We start from the raw sequence: 21,150 nt of genomic DNA, 5'->3' as shown, positions 1-21,150 counted from the left end.
AAATTTGCAATTATGTAAATGTAAAACATAATTTTTGATCCTGAAATTTGATGAGGGGAAAACATCTCTATCCATAACCATGATCCACGTCACCATGTTTTTTTTTTTTTTAATACCCTTATTAATTGATAAGGTAACTGTCAACTGCCTGCATGTAACTTGAGGGCACTGATAATCATCTTATTCGTATTTGGAAGCTTTTACAGTCTAAACAAACTCTTCTGATTCCTCTTCGTGAGTGGAATCACACACTCTAATTAACGTTGACCTTCTCAGAAATGTCAAAATCTGTCTTTGGGGTCTATGACCAGTTGTTAGTGTGTTGTATTTTCCTGTGGGTAATTAAAGTTCCCAAACAACACACGCTTCAACTTTGCAGTCCGGTCACACATCACGCACACCCTGTCCCACACCGTCACCTGCCAGACCCGGTGCGTTTAGATGCGATCCCTACAGTACGACACTTCCTCCTCCGCCCCGCCTGTCACGCATCAGAGGATCATACTTGGTGAGGTCAGAAGTCACTCCTATGCTTTGAAGCCTTTGAAGCTCTACCGCGGGCAAAATGGTGCTATGAGTTAGATATGGCAGACCCTTTTGGAGTGAGTTCAAAGGGATGTCAGCTGACAGGCAGACAAGGTTGCACTACTACATTACGAAAGAGAAAGACAGGAAAAGACAGACTTTACTACACATGCTGTTGTCTGTCTTGGATATCTGAAGACTGCATTCTTGACCCGTTCTGCTTTTCCCATGAGATTGTCCCCTTTATTCAGATACCAGTTAAGTGAGCAAATAGAAGCTGACTGTCTATTTTTCCTGAACTGGCTGCCTCTATGAGCCTGAGGCTAATGTGGGGTGTCAGCTCACAAAGCCTTCATTCCACAAACACGTACCTCTATTTCTAAAACAAATACACATCCATTTCACACACAAGGGAACACCCAATTAAAATTCACAAGGGAACTTTAAAATGCATGATCGTCAATTTTCATTGGCACTTAAGGTGTGGTAAATACACAAATGTCATTCTATTGATATCAGTGATTTCAGCTTATTAATGATCTATTTATTTAGTCAAAGACCACACAGGATTGCCTTAAACCTGCATCTTTGCTAAGTGTCACTTCCATATAACCAAACCTGTTTTTATAACTAGAGAAGATGCCCTTTCTTTTTTTTTTCTTTTTATTTATTTATTTTTAAATATATTAAAAAGAAGATGCTCTTTCTGGTTGTAAAACTTGTCTGGTTTAGACTGGTGGCTTTTACCTGTAAAGCTTTGCTGGAACTCTGCTATATGTTACCTTTTCTATTCTGATGTCAGGAAACATTTTCCTAATAGGTTTATGGGCTCGGTGGCTATTTACAAGTGTTATTAAATCTAACATGATGCTTATTTTGTCAGTCATGGTCCTATTATGCCAATCTAAGCGCTGCGCATCTCTCGAATTCTCAGGCAGGTCTACTCTCTGCTTGTCATGTCTGGTTTGAAAACAAAAAGATGGCAATGGGGAAAACGCCAAACTTGAGGCTTCAGGCTTCAGAGCAACCTCTTGTTTTATGTCCACCTATTATGTAGGGTCTATGCATCCATTACAATGGAGGGAGTCATTCATTTGTTTTAATAGGTTTTTATTCCTTTTCACTGGCATCCAGTATGGCAGCAGGTAGCATTTTCCCTCACTGGCAATTATCCATCCACCCCATTGTCCTGCACATATTATTTTATTGAAACCACAGACTGCGAGAAAAAAATGGAACTTGAACCTGTGGATCTACTTGTTCCTTGTGATTTTGTCTTGGTCTTGTTAAGTTACAAAGTGTTGTCACAAGCCTGCTGGCCGGATTTGCAACTGAAGGATGAACTGAGTTAATTTTCAAGTTTAAAGACCGAGTTTACTGTAAATCCTTTCTGTTCTTCTGAATGTAATAACTCAGGAACACTGGAAGAAATTTCATTACATCTGGCACAAAAAGTTCACTTGGAGTGAAGGATGAACTCTAGAATTTCAAAGGTCAAGTTCCATGTGACCTTACAAAACATGTTTTTGAGCATAATTCAAGAATTCCTCCTCCAATTATGAAAACATTTCGCACAAGGTCAACTTCATGTGACATCACCGTCTTCTGAAAAAATACTTTTCTCGCTATTATTCATCACCAAAACACAGGAATGGAAGGATGTTAACTTTGCCTTCAGTTGACAGAGGCATACAGTTCTGGGGTGGCAATTCTACAAAAACTGCACTGTAAGACTGAATTACTTTGAATGCATAGAAAAGACTTGTTAGTAGATTCAAATCTGTGCACATATTGGTCTTTAGTGCACCAAGAGTCAATTTTTACTGTCAACAAAGTGTTCTATGTTGATAATAAAAGTAACACCAAAATCATAGGTATTCTTCGGTGACAGAATATCAGTGTACTTCTCATGCTGTGTGGTCCTGAGACAAAAACAGACATGGGAAGAGGACGCGGGGGGATTGTATTCAGTCTTACAGATGTAATTAGAACAGTTAAAACATGTCAAGTCAGAAATATCCCTGATGCATGCAAACTATGGGATCATTAAAATAAAGTAACTATCTTACAAAAACTTCAAAGATGGACAATCACCTGTTAAACTGGATTTTTTCAACCCTTTTGTCTTTATCAGCCTATCATAATCCTGTTAGTTAAATTCATCTTGATAGCTTCTCTTCCCTTTGTCACCATGGTGTGCTTTATGGAGCATATGCAGCCATGATTTTCCAGACTGATTGCCATACTATATTAAATTATTATCTTTGTGCTTCTTTTTTTTCTCTTTTTCGACAGTTGTAGCTCCAGTTTTGATCACAGGTGATTTAGTTTCTGCAGAGATGTGAAAGTTGTCTAAGGTTGCTTTGAAATCTTGGATATCAAAGAGTTGATATTTCGGAAGCTGAAAAATGTTGCTAATTGGCATCAACTCTAATGTAACTCCCCTTTAATATCATTTGTACCTTTTGTTTAAGTTATTTTACATGTATGGCCAAGTTACTTTATGGGATAGACTTGTTGTTAAGCAACAATGGTCATGGAGGTTAAATATCATCATTATAAAAGCTGCAATGAGCTGTAAAAACCCTAAAAATCCATCAGTTCTTATTTAAAAGTGTGTGTGTGTGTGTGTGTGTGTGTGTGTGTGTGTGTGTGTGTGTGTGTGCGTGTAGTAGCTTTACCTCAATATCTTTGAGAACACTACTGTGGGGACAAATGATGTCAAATATAAAACTGCCAGCAAGCTCTCTGAGTGGCCCTAATGTGATGAACACTGGCACATTCATTCAAGTTGTTACTAATGGTCATTTGGCAGAGTTTAACAGTTTATTCCAGCCTGTTTTTGTTAATCATGTTGAGGTTGCCAAGCCAACAAATCTTTGAAAAAAAATTAAATCAATGCAATTAATATAAAAACATTAAACAAAAATAGTTAAATACAGACTGTTCGACACTAAACCATCACCTCAGCTTTCTTAGCAACAACAGCATTTGATGGTTCTTTTTGCATATGGACAAACATCTCGATAGGACACATCTTTTTTTCTTTTTCTTACCTGACCAGTGGGCATGCAACTGTCTGATGCAGCTGGATCAGATATTAATCAATTTTAAATCTGACAGATCTCTAATCCATAGTCTGTGTAAGAATAGTGCAGTTAATAGTCCGGTGGATTTACTGGTAGCAAGGAGATGTTCTTTGTTGCCTCATATGCAAACTATAAAGACAGCTCCCTCGCCTAAATTGCATACTAGTGGAAATGCATCTGAAGCTGATCATTTCCTTCTGTGTGAAAAGTGACAATTATGGAAACTATGACATTCATGCATTATTCAGGAATAGATCCAAGAGGTTAACGATACAGGCATGTGCAAACTGGACAATATATGCGCGCTGATCATGAGGATTATGGATGAAACAATAATAAACTATGATCTTGGTAATTCCTCCATTCATAACTCAATACAGCAGTACAATCAAAACCAATCATCATTCATCAATTTACACTGTAGCTACAACGCTGTCCTCTTCACATAGAAAACAGAAGTGGTCTGGTATAAGGGAAAGACAAAGAGGTATTGGATTCTTCAGCTTTACAAGTGTAATTAGTTTAATGGTCACACGAGGTCATGTCAAGTCAGATTTATTCCTAAAGTGCTTTTAACACAGATCCATCACAGGGTGCTTTACGGCTGACAACTGTGTGTTTGTGTGTGTGTGTGGCAAACAAAGTAAACTATTAAGCTGTCCCCACTCCATCTAAAGGTTTTCCTGGCTTGAAGGAAAAGGCATATAAGGTGTTGACTAATTAAACAGATTTAAAATGTGTTTTTAAAACAGCCGAATACTGAAATTATCTAGCTCAAGAAAAGAGAATAAACTGATATGACAAATTTAAGATACATGCATGTAAAACAGAAAAACAACCTATTATATGTAATGTTTCATGTGCAGTCTGTTAAGAAATAATAAATGAATTCATCTCTATGCTCAGATAATTTAATATCTGAGCATAGAGGAGAAAGGCTGACTAATATAAGTTCAGACTTGTTTGTGTCTGTGCAGCTGCTCGTGTAAAAAGGTGAGACAAACACAAAACTCATTAAATCTGCGAGAGGGTTGCAGGTTTAAATTTTGACCCCCTGTTGTCATTTGCATTATCTTGGTATTTGATTAGCCTCTGCAGATGGACAGATATTCCTATTGGGCTCTCCAATAAGAGGCTGCCATGGGTGATATTTCAGAGGAAAGCTACCAGCTGTTGTCAATACATCAGTGTTTAAGGCCAGAGCACAGACACCGAGGAGTCTAAGCTGCTCATGTGTATTGTAATGCACAATGTACTTGTACTTTAACACAACAAATTTAATCAGGTTTAGCTAGTGTCGTTGTACACTGCACCTGGTTTTACCTGAGAAATTTTCTGAGTAAATATTGAAATGTTTGTCAAGCAGCTGTTATTTAAAAAATATAATCATTGATTTACCGTGGCTTTATAATGATTAGTGCAAACAGATAATCTCAGGATTCATGTTTGGAGCGTGCAGGGTTGTCTATTTTACTTAAGGTGTGTGTGTAAACTGCATTACATATGCAGTTCCCAGTCCCACTTCATGTTGACAGACTTCATGTTAAAGTTATTTAACATGTATTTGTCTATTAACCCATACAGGTTGATACTATTTTACATTTGTGTAGCTATTAGATTAGACAGTAAGCATATAGTACTTTGATATACTATTAATTCTCTATTATTAATAGATGTAGCTAAGGGACTGCTTGACAGTTGCCAGAAATAGTTCCCAGAAAATAGTTTCTGTTTTGTCAGACAGACGGGTATCACTTTTAAATAACAGAATACTTTGGTATGCAGAGGAGTTCATGTCTGCAGGGTCCTTTGGCTCAAATCATCATGCTTCCACCACCACCATGTTGACAGTTGGTATGAAGAGTTGCTATGGTGTTGGTGTGTCTGTGCATTATGGCCGGACATTTCTACTTTGGTCTTGTCCGTCTAAAGGACATTGTTCCAGAAATTATGAGTTCGTTCAGATGCTACTTTTCCAACCTGACACTTTCTTTTTACAGAGAAGAATCTTTTTCTAGTTGTTTTGTCATTAACTTTAAATTTAACATGCCTATTTTTTTTAAGGATTGCACCCTCTGACTGTTAAAACACACCTGAATGCTCCAGTCCAACAAAGTACCAAAATTTGTAGTTTTATAAAGGTGGTCACAGTTACTGATGATCGGTAAATCAGTAGCAGCACCAGTCTCTTAATTCCTATGCAAGCAGTAAGGCTGTGCTTAGTTTTTCCATGTAGAGTTTGGTGGAAACTTTAAATTTTTCATATGATGGTGTCCTTCTCGGCCATCCAGTATTTAATCTCTGTCTCTGTTTTACAAGAGCATGGTCACCCTTTTCTTCTTAAGCATGGGACTTTCCACATTAGGCGGCACAGTTTGATTCTTTCCCCTTTATTTCCAGACGGCAGAAACATTGGCAATTAGAGAAGTTGGTTAGACTTTACCTGTTCACCCCTTTTATCCTTTTGACTCAAAGATCTTTTGGTCTGTCACATTGTCTTCTGAGTCTGAGCTTATTCTCCACCTTGATCTTCATCAGCAGCCTGCCAGTCCCTCTATTAGCAAAAAAACTTGCTACAAACTTTTCACTACTTTTCAATTGCAGCAGCTGTTTGTAATAATAAGTAATTTTAGACTGTTTAGATAAAGTTATGATTAATTACCATCTGTGCCACCCACTTTTGCCACATAAATCACAGTCTTTTCAGTCTTTTCCTCATTTAAACCCACACGCTGTAGTACATTTGGAGTGTGAATCTAGATTAGCTCCATGTGATATCATGTTGGGCCAGAGAGGCTCTCTAAAGTCATTGGCAGTTATTACCCATCCAAAAAACAGCATCTGGTTTCATAAGCTAGTTTCAGGGAGACACTATGGGGACAAATATAAAGGGAAATTATATAACTAGTGAAGAAGTATTCTGTACAAAACCAATCCTAATTCTTACTGTTTTAAATTTGCATACAGGTTTAGTCATTCTCAATTCCCTAAAGCCATTGAAAATAATGCCTAACCATAAAGATTAAAGTAAACTTGCAACTCAACGTTTTTACAGACCGAGGATGAGGATTTCTCAAAGGCCACAAATTATTCTGATTTTGATGAGACTTTATTATCTGTTTTCAGAGGTGACATACACGTCAGTAAGCACAAGTAGTCTGAATACAGTAAAAGCAAGTAGTTTGTGTTTCATTGTTTGATGTATTTATCAAATGAATTACAACTATAACTTTTGAAGTATGGCCATTTCTAATAAAATGTACCCATTGTTGGCTCTTGTAACTACTCTGTTATCAGAGTTCACTGTACAAAGAGAATGACTTTGGCTGGTAAGAGGTAGATTCACTGACTGTTTCATGGTGAAGACATTCCAGACCCGAAGGCAGTGTTATGAACTTTAAGTGCCTTCTTGATATGGGGAGGAAAACTTCACCGGTGATTCTACACAAGCATGTAACAGTATCCTTCAAGCCAAAGCCAAGATAGAAAATTCCCTCCACACCGTGTATAAATGGCGTCTCTGTATCCACATCTGTTTGTGCTGTTTGAGCAGGACATTCAGTCATATTAGTTTGGTAATGGAAGACTTAAACAGCATTGCAGAAACACCACAGCTCAAGTTAATTATCCAGTTCATAGTAACTTAGTGTTTCTGCAGTGATACAGTTAACTGCTCTGAGTAAGGACACTGATCCTACTGATGGGGATTTACTTCTGCCCTGATGATTTTGAAAAGGATGTCCTTAAGAATGCATGTCGGATTTCAAAAACTACTCGCTTATGTTTCATCGTTACTAAAAAGAGCTCATCCATTAGCTTGTACTGCTAGCTTGGAAGGATGATTTCACTTAAAAAGTGCTAAACAAATGGAGATCCTGCCAACTGTCACATTGTGTAGTGGGGCTATTTATTCACGTGTGGACTTTGGGAATATCCAAAGTTCCCACTGTTTTGTTAGTTTAAAGTCTCTGTTTTGTGACTTATGGAATTATGTGAATGCAGATTTTTTTTGTAAATGAAACAATAAAGTAAGACGAGCCTTTCACCCTGTTAAAACATATCTTTAGGCTCTGGCGCCGACTCTGAATTTAATAACAGCTCAGCTCTGTTAGCTGAAGATGTGCTTTAAAAGTTTTGGAACAACTCCTATATGTGTGTAATAATTCATGTTTTTTTATGTACATATTTTCCACTAATCAAAAATTGGACAACCAACTGCAAACACTGTGAATCATTTACATACAATACTTAAACACCCCTATATAAAAAATACTTTTTCTTTGTACATATATAATTGTCGTACTTCTGGTTTTCTAACTTTTTGATGCTCACAAGTACCGACTTAATTGTGTTTATGCTCAGGGACAAGATATGCACATTATTAAAACAGACGACATTTGCCTTAAGTGCCAGAATCAAGGACGCTTTCAAGCAAAAGCTCAATACTCTGATCCTACACAGGATGAGATGCTTGTGGGCATGTTGTGGCAGCAGACTACCCTTGATCTACCAGCATCGATCTGAAACAGACAGAGATTTAAATGACACGTTGAGATTACACTTGGAAATGTTTTAGAAACCTAACTTCGTGGAAAGTAATGATCTCTTTCTGTGGAATCATTGTTTATGACCCGCCTTGGGCTTCTCATTCAAACACTTCAATAAGAGAGAGAGGAGAGCTGAATAACTAACTAAGGCAGTTGTCAAAGGGCTGAATAAGGTATTAAGCATTAGATGAATTGAAAAACATGATTTGATGAGCAAGGCATGAGTGATCTTTTTTAGATGAATCCACCAGAGGAGCTTGGAGGTCAAAACCTTCTCTTCACAGGCGCAGCACTGAATTGTTTTTCTCTCAGATTTATCCAAGCACTTTGTTGTTTGGGAAAACCTGAGCAGTCACTATTCTGAGATCTCTTTAACAGAAGCTGTCACCAGCAGGCAGAGCACCATCCATCTCTGACAGTCTGCCGCTAAACTGGCATAAATATCTGCCCTTCACAATGTGCCAATTATTTCTGCAGTGTCAGAGGATCTGCGAGATTCAAAGCGAGTGTTTGTTGCTTTGGTCTCTCCACTTTGTTATGTCTCCACATTATGCTGCACTTCATACCCCATATCAGGGACTTACAATACTCTACAGTGAATCTAGTGGCCCGAGTTACTGCTTCTTTACCTTCATTGAAGTGCACTTGTGGACCAAATAAAGAACTTTTAATTATGCTGTTATTACTAGAAATAATCTTGTGAGAAAATCTGCCTTGCACCGTTTCAAGGGCCGATCATATCGTTATCGTCTAAAGCAAGCCACATATTAACTTTATTTGTATGCCCACCAAGGGGTTTATGTGATTAATTCAGTGTCTCTGTGTATTTGTTAGCGAAATTACTTAAAAGGTTACAGGTGGATTTTGGAGTGATTCATGATCTGGATCCAGGAATTTTTGGGAGCAAAATTGGATGATTCATGTCATATCTTCATAAATATGAAATTGAGAAGTAAAAAAATGGGAAACATGATCTTGGCTTTCTCAAGAAAATATCACAAAGTAATCCAAATCTGGATATCCACTTGGCTCCAGCGACTGAACTAACGGATAGTGTGGTGGGAATGTTGAACAGAGGTTTGGTCTTGGTGTGCTCTTTTCTGTGCATGAATAGCTTTTGTATATGTTGTTAATCAAGGTAACTCCTCTGCTCAGCAGCTATGGTTTGATGCAGCTAAAGTTCTACTATTTTTATACGAGTCTTAATTAGAAAGATAATTAACATATAGAACACAGCGTGGTGGTAGTAGTTGTCTTCTGTAGCCTTGACCCTTTAAAATTAGTGGCAACTTTCAGCCGTTTTACCGTTAATAAATGAGTCACATTACATTTACCTTGCCAAGTGAAAATATTTGCTTACTATAACAGGACAATTCTTTCCTTTTGTGCTGACTTTCCTGTTTTCTGTCTTACTTTGTGGCTGTGCTTAGTGTGTAGCCTGCCTCTAAAATATGTGACTATGTAAGTAAAACAAGAAACTGAAGGAAGCATTCAAGTTTTGTTTTTTTTTTCAATGCAAAGAAAGAAGCAGCTGTTTAACAGGTGGATGGAATTTTTAAAAATCTCCATTAGCTATTTTTGTATCTGAATCTTTCATTTTATATAATTTATTAAAGTTACAAGTAAGTTTGTTACTGTTACAATATTTTTAAGCTCACTTACAGGATAACGTATTTTGTCACATATTTTTAGTGTTTAATTGCAACATGCATCTTTCACTTGTCTCTCTATTAGCACAACAATTACATTTACATTTTTGATACTTTATATATATCTCACCCTGGTAACCCATTAAAGCCGCGTTTTAATAGTATGGCTGTTTGTGGCATGGTTATGGCCTGTTGTGAAGAGCAGATGAGGTGAATAACATTGATGATTTCATAACAGTGCAGTGTTCTGCTGGGAAAACATCGGCTTTTGATATTAGTCTCCCCAGCAGCACCTCACCAAACTGTAAAAATATCTAAGCATCTGATATTAGCCAGTCCCATTTCCCACATTCACAGGACCCAAAAGATCTGGTGCAAGTACCATGGTACCAGATAGTGCAGGACACCCACAGAGGTCCTGAAAGGGTCATAGCTGTTTTGGCAGCTCAAGAGAAAGATGGCTTTTAATGTTCTGGCAGGTCAGGGTACATCCCCATTTTTCTCTTTACTCTGGTTTTGACTCACAATTCCAGTATCTATTTATTATTACTATATTTTCTCTACTTTATATTCTTTCCTCTGTACTCGTTGCTTCGTGACTCACTGTAAAGGTTCATTAATTAATGTATGACCTTTAAATACTCCAGCAGGAACAGAGAGTCTTGAAACTCGAGTGGGCTGAAAAGTGAGTTAAGCAGTTCTGCTGCGAAACATCTCCACTCAGATATGATTCACCTATTGAGTCCTAAAATCATTATTTTGTGGCAAAGCTGCAGACAAGGTAAAGCTATTTCACCTTTAGGGTACAGACAAATTGTTTTGGAGAAATTCAGACTGTCTTCATTCTGAATCAGTCTGATTATTCTCTAGTCTTGAGATTTTTAGGGCTCTGTTTTCATGTGTATTTTGCACTGGTGGCATTTTGTGCTTATTTCTTCAACTGGCAGTTGGGTATCCTAAGTCATTTCCACAAAAGCACTGCAGCCATGAATTTTTCTAGGGCTCAACCAGCGGAGGTGCAGGTAACACAGTGAGACTGAACACTGAGCCAGTGTTTAACCTGCCAGCTCCCTGCTACAAAGTCAGTGTAATGCCAGGCTGCCTCGATGTTTTAACAGAGCATCAAATTGTTCTGCACATTCACCACTAGTGAGTGGGCGTCACATGTTTTGCTTCCTTTATTGTAACAGTGTTCTCATCTAAACCACACGGAGCCTTTTTCATAGTATGTCCCACATGTCGAGAAGGACAACTGTGGAAATTATCACAACCTAATTCTCCTAATTTTGTCCAGAGTACATGTGTGAAAATAAAGATAGTGACTCACTGTGTGCAACTGTAGGAGGTGTGATCTGATTCTGAGGTTGATGCTATGCTGAGGTTTATTGCTTAGAGCACTTCCAGAATGAGAAATTTAATGCATTTTGTGATTTTTGGAAAAGTGACACCCACAGCTCCCTTTATTCTTGTGTTCTTCATCCCACTTGTGTTGTATGTTTTTCAACCAGCTAAGTATCTAGATTGAATCATTAATGTCAGACATAATAGAGCAATTTGTGATGCTTATCAGCTTTTTAATACACAGAAATAATCAGGCAACCTTTTCTGTTCCACCTCAATAGTAATGCTGTGTTGGTGCAAACCACAGTTGGCATAGAGGCTCTTTAAATTTTGTGCAAGTTAACAGACTAATAGCTACAGATACCTGCTGATCTGCAAGATAAGCAGAGAGGTATGTGACCAATAATAGATCATTAAAATTCCTCTCACAGTCAGATACTGCTGGTCCTCATCTGATGTCTGTATCTAAGCCATCGAGTGACATGAGGTCTTAGGATCGTCCACATTAGATTTCAGTGTGGTGCTCCAACAAATTCTTGTTTAAAGTAAACTTTCAGATATACACCATGAAAAGAACATTTGACATTTTTACAACCCCACAGCTGATATCTACCTGTAGGTAAACATTTCTCACTGCAAAACTGCATGAAAAAAAAATGAAGACATGTCCTAAGTAAATTCAAAACTGAGATCATTGGTCATGCGCATTTCTTAATAACCCCATAACTTTTTTTTATGTTATTAAACCGATAATTATGCTAGACTATTGTCTTTGCTCCATACTGTTCTGTCCTCTTCTATGCAACTTTTTTCCTCCCTCACCATTTGTCTGCACACCTTGCTGTTTTCATTCGGTCACGTTTTCTTGGCCATTTTATGATATCTTGCAGTTTGTAAGCTTTTGTTCCAATCAAACACGCCACTGCTTGATTTTACAGTTTCAGACGAAGGGGAAGATCTAATCAGTGAAATCTGCTGCTGAAGTGATTGGTTGGAACAAAGCCCTGCAATCTCCTGGGCCTCGGCGCTACACAGATGAGAACCACCGCTGCACACCGAAGTCTTCACAAAGCTGTTTTATGCTATGCTGTTCGCCGTGCTGTCTGCTTCATATCCTCTGAACACAGAAGATCAGCTCGAGCCAAACTAGCGTCCATGTTTCCATCAGTAGCGTCCCTCCCCATCACAGCAGGCTTTCACACAGCGTTGGACACGCTGTCAGCAACAAGGAACTCTAACCAGGCAGTGACGCTATCCGCAGTGTCAGCAGCCTACTGCCTGTCGACTGAGTTTCACGCTGAAGGCTTTCCGAAATGAATAACGTAAATCCAGTGGAAAGTTTTAACGCCTTTAAGCCCCAGCTACAACATGACAGCTTATGAATATTTGTGATGATTCTTTTGAATACTAATGTAATAATACTAATCATGAGGATAATGATCATAATCAGTACAAATCATGAACAGCAGAGGACACAACACGAACACCACTTAAAATCTATTTACACTTGAATGATTATAGTGATTACATTAAACCTGGTCTGTAGAACTAGACTGGCTGAAAGGTTGACTGGATTTAGTTGCCATGACTTTGCAAAGTATTATAAATGTGATAGAGCATGATTCATTTAGTGATGTAATAAAAATAAGAAACCACAAGGGTTTTTTCATAATTATAGATGGATCACATTGGCTGCACTGCTACAGCGGATATTCATCCGTGTATGTCTCCCATAGCAGCCCGTGTTTGTGATGAAGCACAATCAGTTTAAACAAGTTTTATTTTTCAAGTTTGGATGTTTGAAGTGCTCTCCAGTAACTCGTTTTTTTTTTTTTTTTACCCTGTCTGAAAACTCTCAGGGATTAAGTCTTTTGAATACGTTTCATCCTAAAGAGATGATACAGCCTTCGGTCGTCCACAGGCTCCCAGCTCTAATTCAAGTGCCGTCAGACCTGTTATTTTGAAAGCTTCCTCGCTCTACCTGACTTTAAATAGTACTGCTGGGAACTTGCTGTTGAAGCACAGAGCTGCTAAAAGCAATGGGGGAAGAAGAAAAAAAAAAGCTGTTAGGAAATCTGAAGAATTTCGTGACTGAAGAATGGATGGGTTAAATATAAAAGCTAAAAGACTTTCTCTGTATGAAGTTGGACTTGATCACTAGGTGACTCATAAGTGTTTGTAGTGCAGAGAGAAGAAGCCAAGTGAGAAGCACAAGGCTCTGAAAATGATATTGTTTCATCAGTATTCACTTTAACGCCAGAGAGGCTGAGCCACCATCAGTTGATAGCCACTTTAAATAAGACATGAAATATCTTGGTGCTTAAAATGACCCTTCATGACTTTTTCTTCAGCCGTATCAACCATCATTTTTACATTTTGCAAAACACGCAGGAAAAAGATACTCTGCTTACCATCTGAGAGCTACAGCTTCATGACATTTTCTCTGACCTTTGACTCACAAAGGTGCACTGCTTTATAATTCTCATTTCCTAGAACTGGATAAAGATTTCTGCTGTGGCTTTTCTTTGTAAAGCATACGGCTCATGATATGAAAAAAAAATTGTACTCTGTACTTTTCATTGTGTTAAAGGGCCTGCACAATGGTAATGATGTCAGACCTCTCAGTAGAAAGACCAACGTGTATATACTGAAAGCTGACTTAAAAGTATTTAACAAGTTTTCTGTACCCCTTTTTCTGTACTTAATTTTTGCATTTCTTTTCTTTTCTTCTAAAATGGGAGGGATCGGCATAAGCATAAAATTTTAAATTATTTGTCTGAGCACAATTTAGAACCAGAGTATGGAAAAAAAGGCCTCAGTGTGACTCACGTGTCAAAGCTCCACTTCCATCAGTTTGACATGTTCATCTGTCAGAAAAATGTGCCAGTGCTGATAAAAGCAGTTGGGGGCATACAGTCGAGATAGATTGGACAGTTGGAAGCGGTTCTCAACTCGAACTGTTTTTTGATTCCTACCCTGCGCCCAGAGCATTGTCTGATAAACTGAGGTTAAAGGGACAGTTCACTCTAAAGTCAGATTGCTTTGGTGTGAGCTGCCAGTTGCAGAGGTATCTGCCTTCTCTTTTTATATAATGGAACTAAATGGCACTCACTCTTTGGTGCTTTGAAAGTAAAAGAAAACATGTCTGGCATGACATCCCATCCAATTTAATAGTGTATATTATGTGTATATTTACATACTTTTGGGCTGTCACTACCATGAGCACCTTGCTGTGGATGAACACTTCTTTATTGTTACATATTTGGCATGCGTTGTTGCATTTGTTTTAAAAATTACTCAGTTCTCAATAGTGGTGTGCAGTTCTGTGTGGTTTTTTTTTTTTTTTTTCACTGAAACTGCAGCAGTATCAGACAATAACAGCCCTCTCACTCTCTCTCTGTGATGGGAACTTTATCTGTGCTTTCTATCTGACATTCATAATCCAATAGATGCAAACTTGGGGTTAGTATTTTACCCAAGGACATTTGGCATGCATACTGGAGCAGCAAAGGATCAAACCACCAATCTTCTGATTAGTAAATGACTTGCTCTACCTCCTGAACTGCCTCCCTAGATTTATAGTTTGACTTCTAAACGTGGTTTCAGGTAAATTCCTGAGCTTTTTTCACTTTAAATCAGAGGCATTAAGGCAAAAATATGTCGTGGCAAAACCAGTCTTTTTTATTCATGCTGAAAGTACTGTAGTGTTCACTTGTAGGCAGCGTCACTCATAGTGTAGAGCAAATTAAGAAAATAGTCTTTCTTGAAAACACCTACAAGAAAATTGATCAACTACCTAATTCTGAAAATCAGCACAGAGAAAATTCGAAGAACAGAACATTTTGGGTTTTTTTTTAAAGGAGCATTTGAAAAGTAGTATTAGACACCGTTGATAAAGACAAATTTCTGCTGATATTCAGGTTTACAGGGCTTGGCTAAGACCCAAAGGAGAGAGTCCTAAGGCATCTTGATCCAGGCCTCGATGTACTGCAAGTGGGAGTTGGCAGGCAGGCACATGCAAAAATCTTTTTGGCTTCGCACAGATTTGTGGGGTACCTGCTCTGCATGCTATCAGCGTTCTCAAAAGACTTTTGTATCAGTGTAGATGATGAAAGAAAGAAGAGGAAGAATGATATTTTTCCCTGTTTTCTCGAGCATTATTTTTTCACTTTCTGAATATATAATGCTACAGCAGCGAGTAGGCTTTGTACTTCCAAACTGTCGAGAAGGTGTGCGTGTGTAGAGCTTATAATTAAAGCATAAGTCTGGGTCAGTTTTCCCAAGAAACTTCGTAAAGAATACCTGGAAAGAGCAATAAAACGCTGAACACCTAAGGCAGTCATCCTGAATTACATTTTACATTTGCATCTACTGTGACCCAATTACTTTAGCTGTATTATACTGTCTTCTGCCATGCCACTGTGGTGAACATCACAGGCTGTTTGGCCCACTGTCGCAGCAGCGTGCTCTTGTAAACAAATTGAATTTATGTAACCTTGCTGACGGGTAGGAACTGCGGAGGCCAGACTGGCTGGTGAGCGTGGCGTCCCCGATGTTTGGAGCCCAGTGGAAACATAGTTATTACGGCCAGAAAGAGTGAACTCACTGCCTACAGTGGCAGCCAGCTTGTTTTGTTATATGGATGATGAAGTTGATGTATGGGCTCCTTGTATGCGCAGAACAGCCACAGTGTTTCTGCCAAGTGATGAATAGCATCAATACTGTGGACTATTGGAAAAGACCGGGGCACACAAGATCTCATCTCAGCTCCTCTTTTCCATTTTCCATTTTTGGCAGATCTCAAATAAATTGTATTGTTTTCCTTTTTGTTTTGTCCTTGCTTTCCTTCCTTCCTCGATCCTCCAGACCCCGCTATACACCCCGCTCCTTTTGTGTAACTTTTAATGAGCTAAAAGGTATGCAAGAGTGCACAGGAAAGACTTGACAAAGCACTTTTGAAAGATTAAGGCTGACTAACGGCACAGTGGTGTCTGGTTGGCTTTGTCTCAGCTCCCTTTTCTTTCTCTGCATCCGTCCACCCGAGCAAGAGGCTGCGGGAATGAGCACTGCAATAGAGGCGAGATTAGAATCGGATGTGAATTGGCCTGGAGATTGGTTTGTAGACTGAAAATGCATGAAAATGGAAGATGGAATGGAAGCAGAGAGAAGACTGGGGGACACAGAACAATGAGAGAAGGTCACAGTTAAAAGCCAGTGTGAGATGATAGTGGTGGTGGCGGGTTGGGGGATGAGAATGATTGAGTAGAAGAATTTGCTCTTATCTTTACATGGAAAGTATATAATAGCTCTAGATTTTCTTCTCACTATTTAGTCTTATAATGTCATCTTTTCTCTCCGAGTATCCAGCGGCTGCTTTGAGAGCCCACTGTCAGTCTGTGTCTTAGGTCGCCAGTGAACATTCAGGGTGTTATGTGGCTTTCATCCCACATTTCATGTCATTAGTCACTTCTAAGTAAATTTAATGAGAAATTACCTGTTATAGCAGCCAAAACAGGTTTCATGCCACTGAAGAAGCAGCACATTAATCCTTCCTAATGACTTATGATAATCATCTGAGCCTGAAACCTGTGGACTACTCATGGGTGTCTAAGGCAGCTTACCCATAACGCTCATATTGATGGATGATGATCTGAGGTCTAAGATTTTTTTTTTCCTCTCTCTTCGTAAGATTGCAGCATCCAAAAATCATAAGCTGTTTTACAGTACTTGTTGTTGCTTGCACTCCATTTTCCAGTGTTTGGAATCAAATTATTTCCAAGCAGAGAGCTCCATCGATTGTTTGTTGCACTTGGTGTCAGACAGACAGCTTCCATAAAACTTTCATGTGGTCTGCTTTCCTCTTTGCCTCAACAGGAGTCAGTATTTGGGTGTTAGTTCTCACAAAGGGACACTATTGATTCTTGCATTTATTTTCATCTGTGCTTTCCTCTTTTTCCTTCCTTGCAGTGGCAAACATTTTGTGGCGGGAAGAAGGTACGTCTAGACTGCTTCTACTCCACTATAGCATTCATTAAACTGAGTTAATTGAATTTCTGTAATAGGGTTACTGAACTGTGATGAGAAGGATTAAATGATTTGATGCTTCGAGAGTAGATAACAATGTTGTATGCTTATTTCCGTTCCAAATGTTCGTACTGTGCAGTCTCATAAGCTTTTTCCGTATATAACGGTGCTGTTGTTACTCCTTCGCAGGTCTCGGCATTGGCAACATGTTCTATGTGTTTTATGAAGATGGGATCAAAGTCATTCAGCCGGTTGCATGTGAGATTCAACGGCACATTAAACCCAGTGAGAAGCTGCTGGCTCTGCAGGTGAGTCGTCAGAAAACATTTAAGATTCAGTGACTTTTTTTATATTCCAGAATTAAAAATGTACGAAAAGCCCAAGGCCAGTCAGAAGCTGGCAGTAATGCTGCCAGAGGTTTTTTGTAAGCCACCAATGAAACAGCAAGATGTGTAAAGACGTCTAACTCAACCAGGCAAAGCTCAAAGCTAGCATATTAGCAGTCGACCATAGCCCTATGTAGCCATAAGGTGGGGGACAGGAGAAGGTTGCAGTCTTCAAAGAGCAGTGAAATAGTTCTCAGTGAATATCTAGTGTCAGTTTTGGGCTTTGCTATAAAACAGATCATAGTTTATAATGCATTTCTAAAGCAGTGATGTAGAATACTATAAATGTAAAGGATTTACAGTAATTGTTTTTAATACATTTTTACAGAAGACCTGAACCAACAGTGGGTTTCTGGTTAGAAACACTGTTAATGTATGCAAAAGTATAAAGTGTATAAAAAAAGAAAAACACGTGAGCCACATTGTGGTTTCTTTGCCGACATGCAGCATAAAAGGAGACCTCTATGGTGTATTTAACAGGCTATTTTGCTCTTCCTTTGTATAAGTGTCAGAACTCCAATGTTGAAAATTAACAGCACCTAACCTAGTATACTTCAAATTTAATTGTAATAATTTTAATGACATTATTTAATATAAATTCATGCCTCTCTGCATAATCACTTTGCAAAACCCATTTCTTTTCCTAAAGTCCAAAGACTGTTATGATTTGTGCCTGCCAGGAACTCGCAACACTGTGAAATGTTCCTTGTAAAATTTTTATTTTAACTTTGGAAAATCTTGTCAGTGAACCAGTTAATTTAATGAAGTGGAAGCAGAGAAGAGGTGCTTGAATAGTCTTGTAAGCCCTTGGCTTGCATAGATCTAAATGTCAGTGTTTGGATCTTAGTGTTTTACAGTGGACTCCTGTGGACAAACAGGAGTGTTTGTTAATCTTTCTGAAAGGATGTAATGTGTTATTCACTATTTATATCCTACACATCAAGTGCGCTGTTATCCGACAGAGTGACAGCTTCTGTGAGCAGTTGGATTTATCTGAGTTTCAGAGTCAGCTAAGCTGCTGAACGTTCAGTGTCCTGCTGAACAGTTGATTGCAAATATGATTTAAATATAGATCTGCATTTTCTCACACACTTGTTTGATAAATGATGGTGTAATTATCTTATTATGTCAGCAACAGATCCATTGTAAATGCTGCAATGTCCTTCTTTTTCTCCTGATTTTTAAATGAATGGACCTAAAGCTTTCCATTGCAGTATAGATTAATTTGAACGTTTTTCAGAGAAACCCCAAAGAGAATTAAGATCAGACTAGACCAGAAGATGGTCGTCCGCAGTGGAAAAACAGCTTGGGTGGTGGAGGCAGGGCTAACATGGATAGACATGCAGCCATTCACGTGGCAAATTTAGGATTACCTGTTGTGAGAGGGAGCTAGAAAACACACACAGCCATCGAGAGAATATGCAAACTCCACAAGAACAAAAGCAAACCCACCAATTGGTCTCCATCATCTCCTCCCCATTTACCAGGTAATTTCATTAGAGCCTTTTTCACTCAAGGAAGAAAAACAAACGTGTTCTGTAAACCTGTAAAAACAACAGGCTCAAACAGTCATTTTCCTAACATTGTTCACATAAATATGTTATTATTTTGCTTCCGTCAGATAACTAATGAGGGAAGAGAAAAGCAAGAGATTGACAGGGAGGCCTGGTGCAGTGTACTGATGTGGATGCACTACTGAGCTGTCAAAGTGGAAAGAGCTGAGTTTGAAGATGAGCCTGTCGATTTATTGGTCAGTCTGGGTTCCTAGCTTCACTTGTGTCTTCAACCTTCAGTGACAGAAAAAAGTAAATCAATGTTGCAGATTCAAGAAATTGGCTTCTTTTAGAGTGTGTCTGGGCATAACAGAGGGTGAGGAGTTGAGTCATTCTTGAGTAAAGCCTCCGCTTCTCCGAAAAGGGCATCTAACTAAGATGCCTTCAAGGTAAGGTGTTTTGGGCATATCACCAAATTTGGACCAAGGGGAATACCCAAGATTGCTGGAGAGATGTATCTCTGTTTTGGCCTGGGAATGTCTCAGTTACGCCCCAGAAGAGTTAAAGCAGTGGCTGGTCTAAGCATCTGTGTTGTTTGGACTGCTGCCCTACGACCTGGATCCCGATAAGTGGTAAGAAATGGACAAATGGATAGATAGTTGAACAAAACAATGCCCACTAGACACGTAGGGTACCCACTGGGTCATGGTGTTAATTCACTAACATAGCTCATGCAGTCAGAGTGAGTTTCACATGGCAGTGGACTGTTTACACCGAGCCTCCCCTACTGAGACACAGTTTATCACTGAAGCTTTCAAGCAGCAAAACATTCAAAGCACCCAGCTGATAGATACCTGTTAGATTTACACGTGTTCTCGAATAGCAGCTTTCCTCTGAGCTGCCTTTCATCCAGGAGCCCTGCACTGATTGGACGGCTGTTATACATAAAGCGATGCCATGAACGCGCAACAATCAGCCAAGCGTTCCTCTGAGAGGTGTTTGTATTAGGATATCAATCACTGCAGCACTCCACTCTTGTCTTGGTGGATTGCGGTGTGAACACATGAGACCGTTTCCCAGCACAGTGCTCACGTTTTCTCCATCACAGAGGATTGATTGCTTATGCACAGCCAATCCATTATCCAAATCCACCATATAGACTGCTCAACTGCGATACATGTCGTATTGAAGAAAACACAATGATGTCCAATTCTGCTTCAGGAAGCATCTTTATTTGGTTTCCTGTGGAACAAAGGACAATCAGATATGTTATGAGGTGTTTTTTTTTTTTTTTTTATGCTACAGGGTTATGTTAAGTGCGGTGGTTGTCTTAATGTTTACTGTAAACAATAACAATAGCTTATTTTTTATAGCACCTTTTAAAACATACAAAGTGCTTCACAGTTTGGAGACAACCACAAATTAAAGATAGTTGTACATGTCTAAATATACAAATGTGAGTTAAAGATAGTCTTAGATTTTCTCCTGCACATTAGAAGAAGAATAGTTGTGAAAAAGGACAAAAGGTTAAAAACTAATGACTGCAGAAAAATTGTTACGTTACGTTTTCTGCAGTTGTTTGAAACAAACCTCAGATTTGGCCTGTTCCAATATGTAGGAGCTACAACCTCAAAATGATCCCCTCTGGTTTTTAAAATAAGAGCATGGAACAGTTAAGAGTGTGTACAGATTATCGGAGAGAGACATTACTGCCACAGTAATGTCTCAGCACATGTCCCTGTATAAGATGGGCTTTATGTTGTTAGCAATATAGCTAGTTTTTGTTAGCAGCCTAGCTGCTGCATTCTAGAGCAGTTAAAGATGGCCTATTGCAGATTGTGGGATGCACATTACAAGTGAGTTACAGTAATTAAGACAGGAAAAGGCAGGAAAAATTCAAATGCGTACTAAACATTCCACATTTTTGGGTGTTAGTAAAGGTTAAATCAAAGAAACACGAATGGATGCGCTCAGATGGACGCAGTTTGCACTTTACCATCATTGCTCTTGGTCTTTTGTACAATAAAAATAATTTCCATATCCACGCTGTAGACTGCGCCACTGTTTTCCTCCTCCACCTGGCGCTCCACTTGGTA

The 21,150-nt window shown here is 38.8% G+C and overlaps 1 protein-coding gene across 2 annotated transcripts in view; it reads left to right on the top strand.

Moving 5' to 3' along the window:
• Positions 1-21,150, top strand: part of fstl5 (follistatin-like 5) — a 180,294-nt gene that overhangs the window by 140,401 nt on the left and 18,743 nt on the right. For both annotated transcript variants that reach the window (XM_039621131.1, XM_031757945.2), the window contains 2 exons: positions 17,119-17,145; positions 17,365-17,483. In XM_039621131.1, the coding sequence (XP_039477065.1) occupies positions 17,119-17,145; positions 17,365-17,483 (146 nt within the window). The remainder of the gene's footprint in view (positions 1-17,118; positions 17,146-17,364; positions 17,484-21,150) is intronic.

Source organism: Oreochromis aureus, linkage group 2, assembly GCF_013358895.1.
Source record: "Oreochromis aureus strain Israel breed Guangdong linkage group 2, ZZ_aureus, whole genome shotgun sequence".
Lineage (NCBI taxonomy): Eukaryota > Metazoa > Chordata > Actinopteri > Cichliformes > Cichlidae > Oreochromis > Oreochromis aureus.
This window is presented reverse-complemented; position numbering and strand designations above follow the sequence as displayed.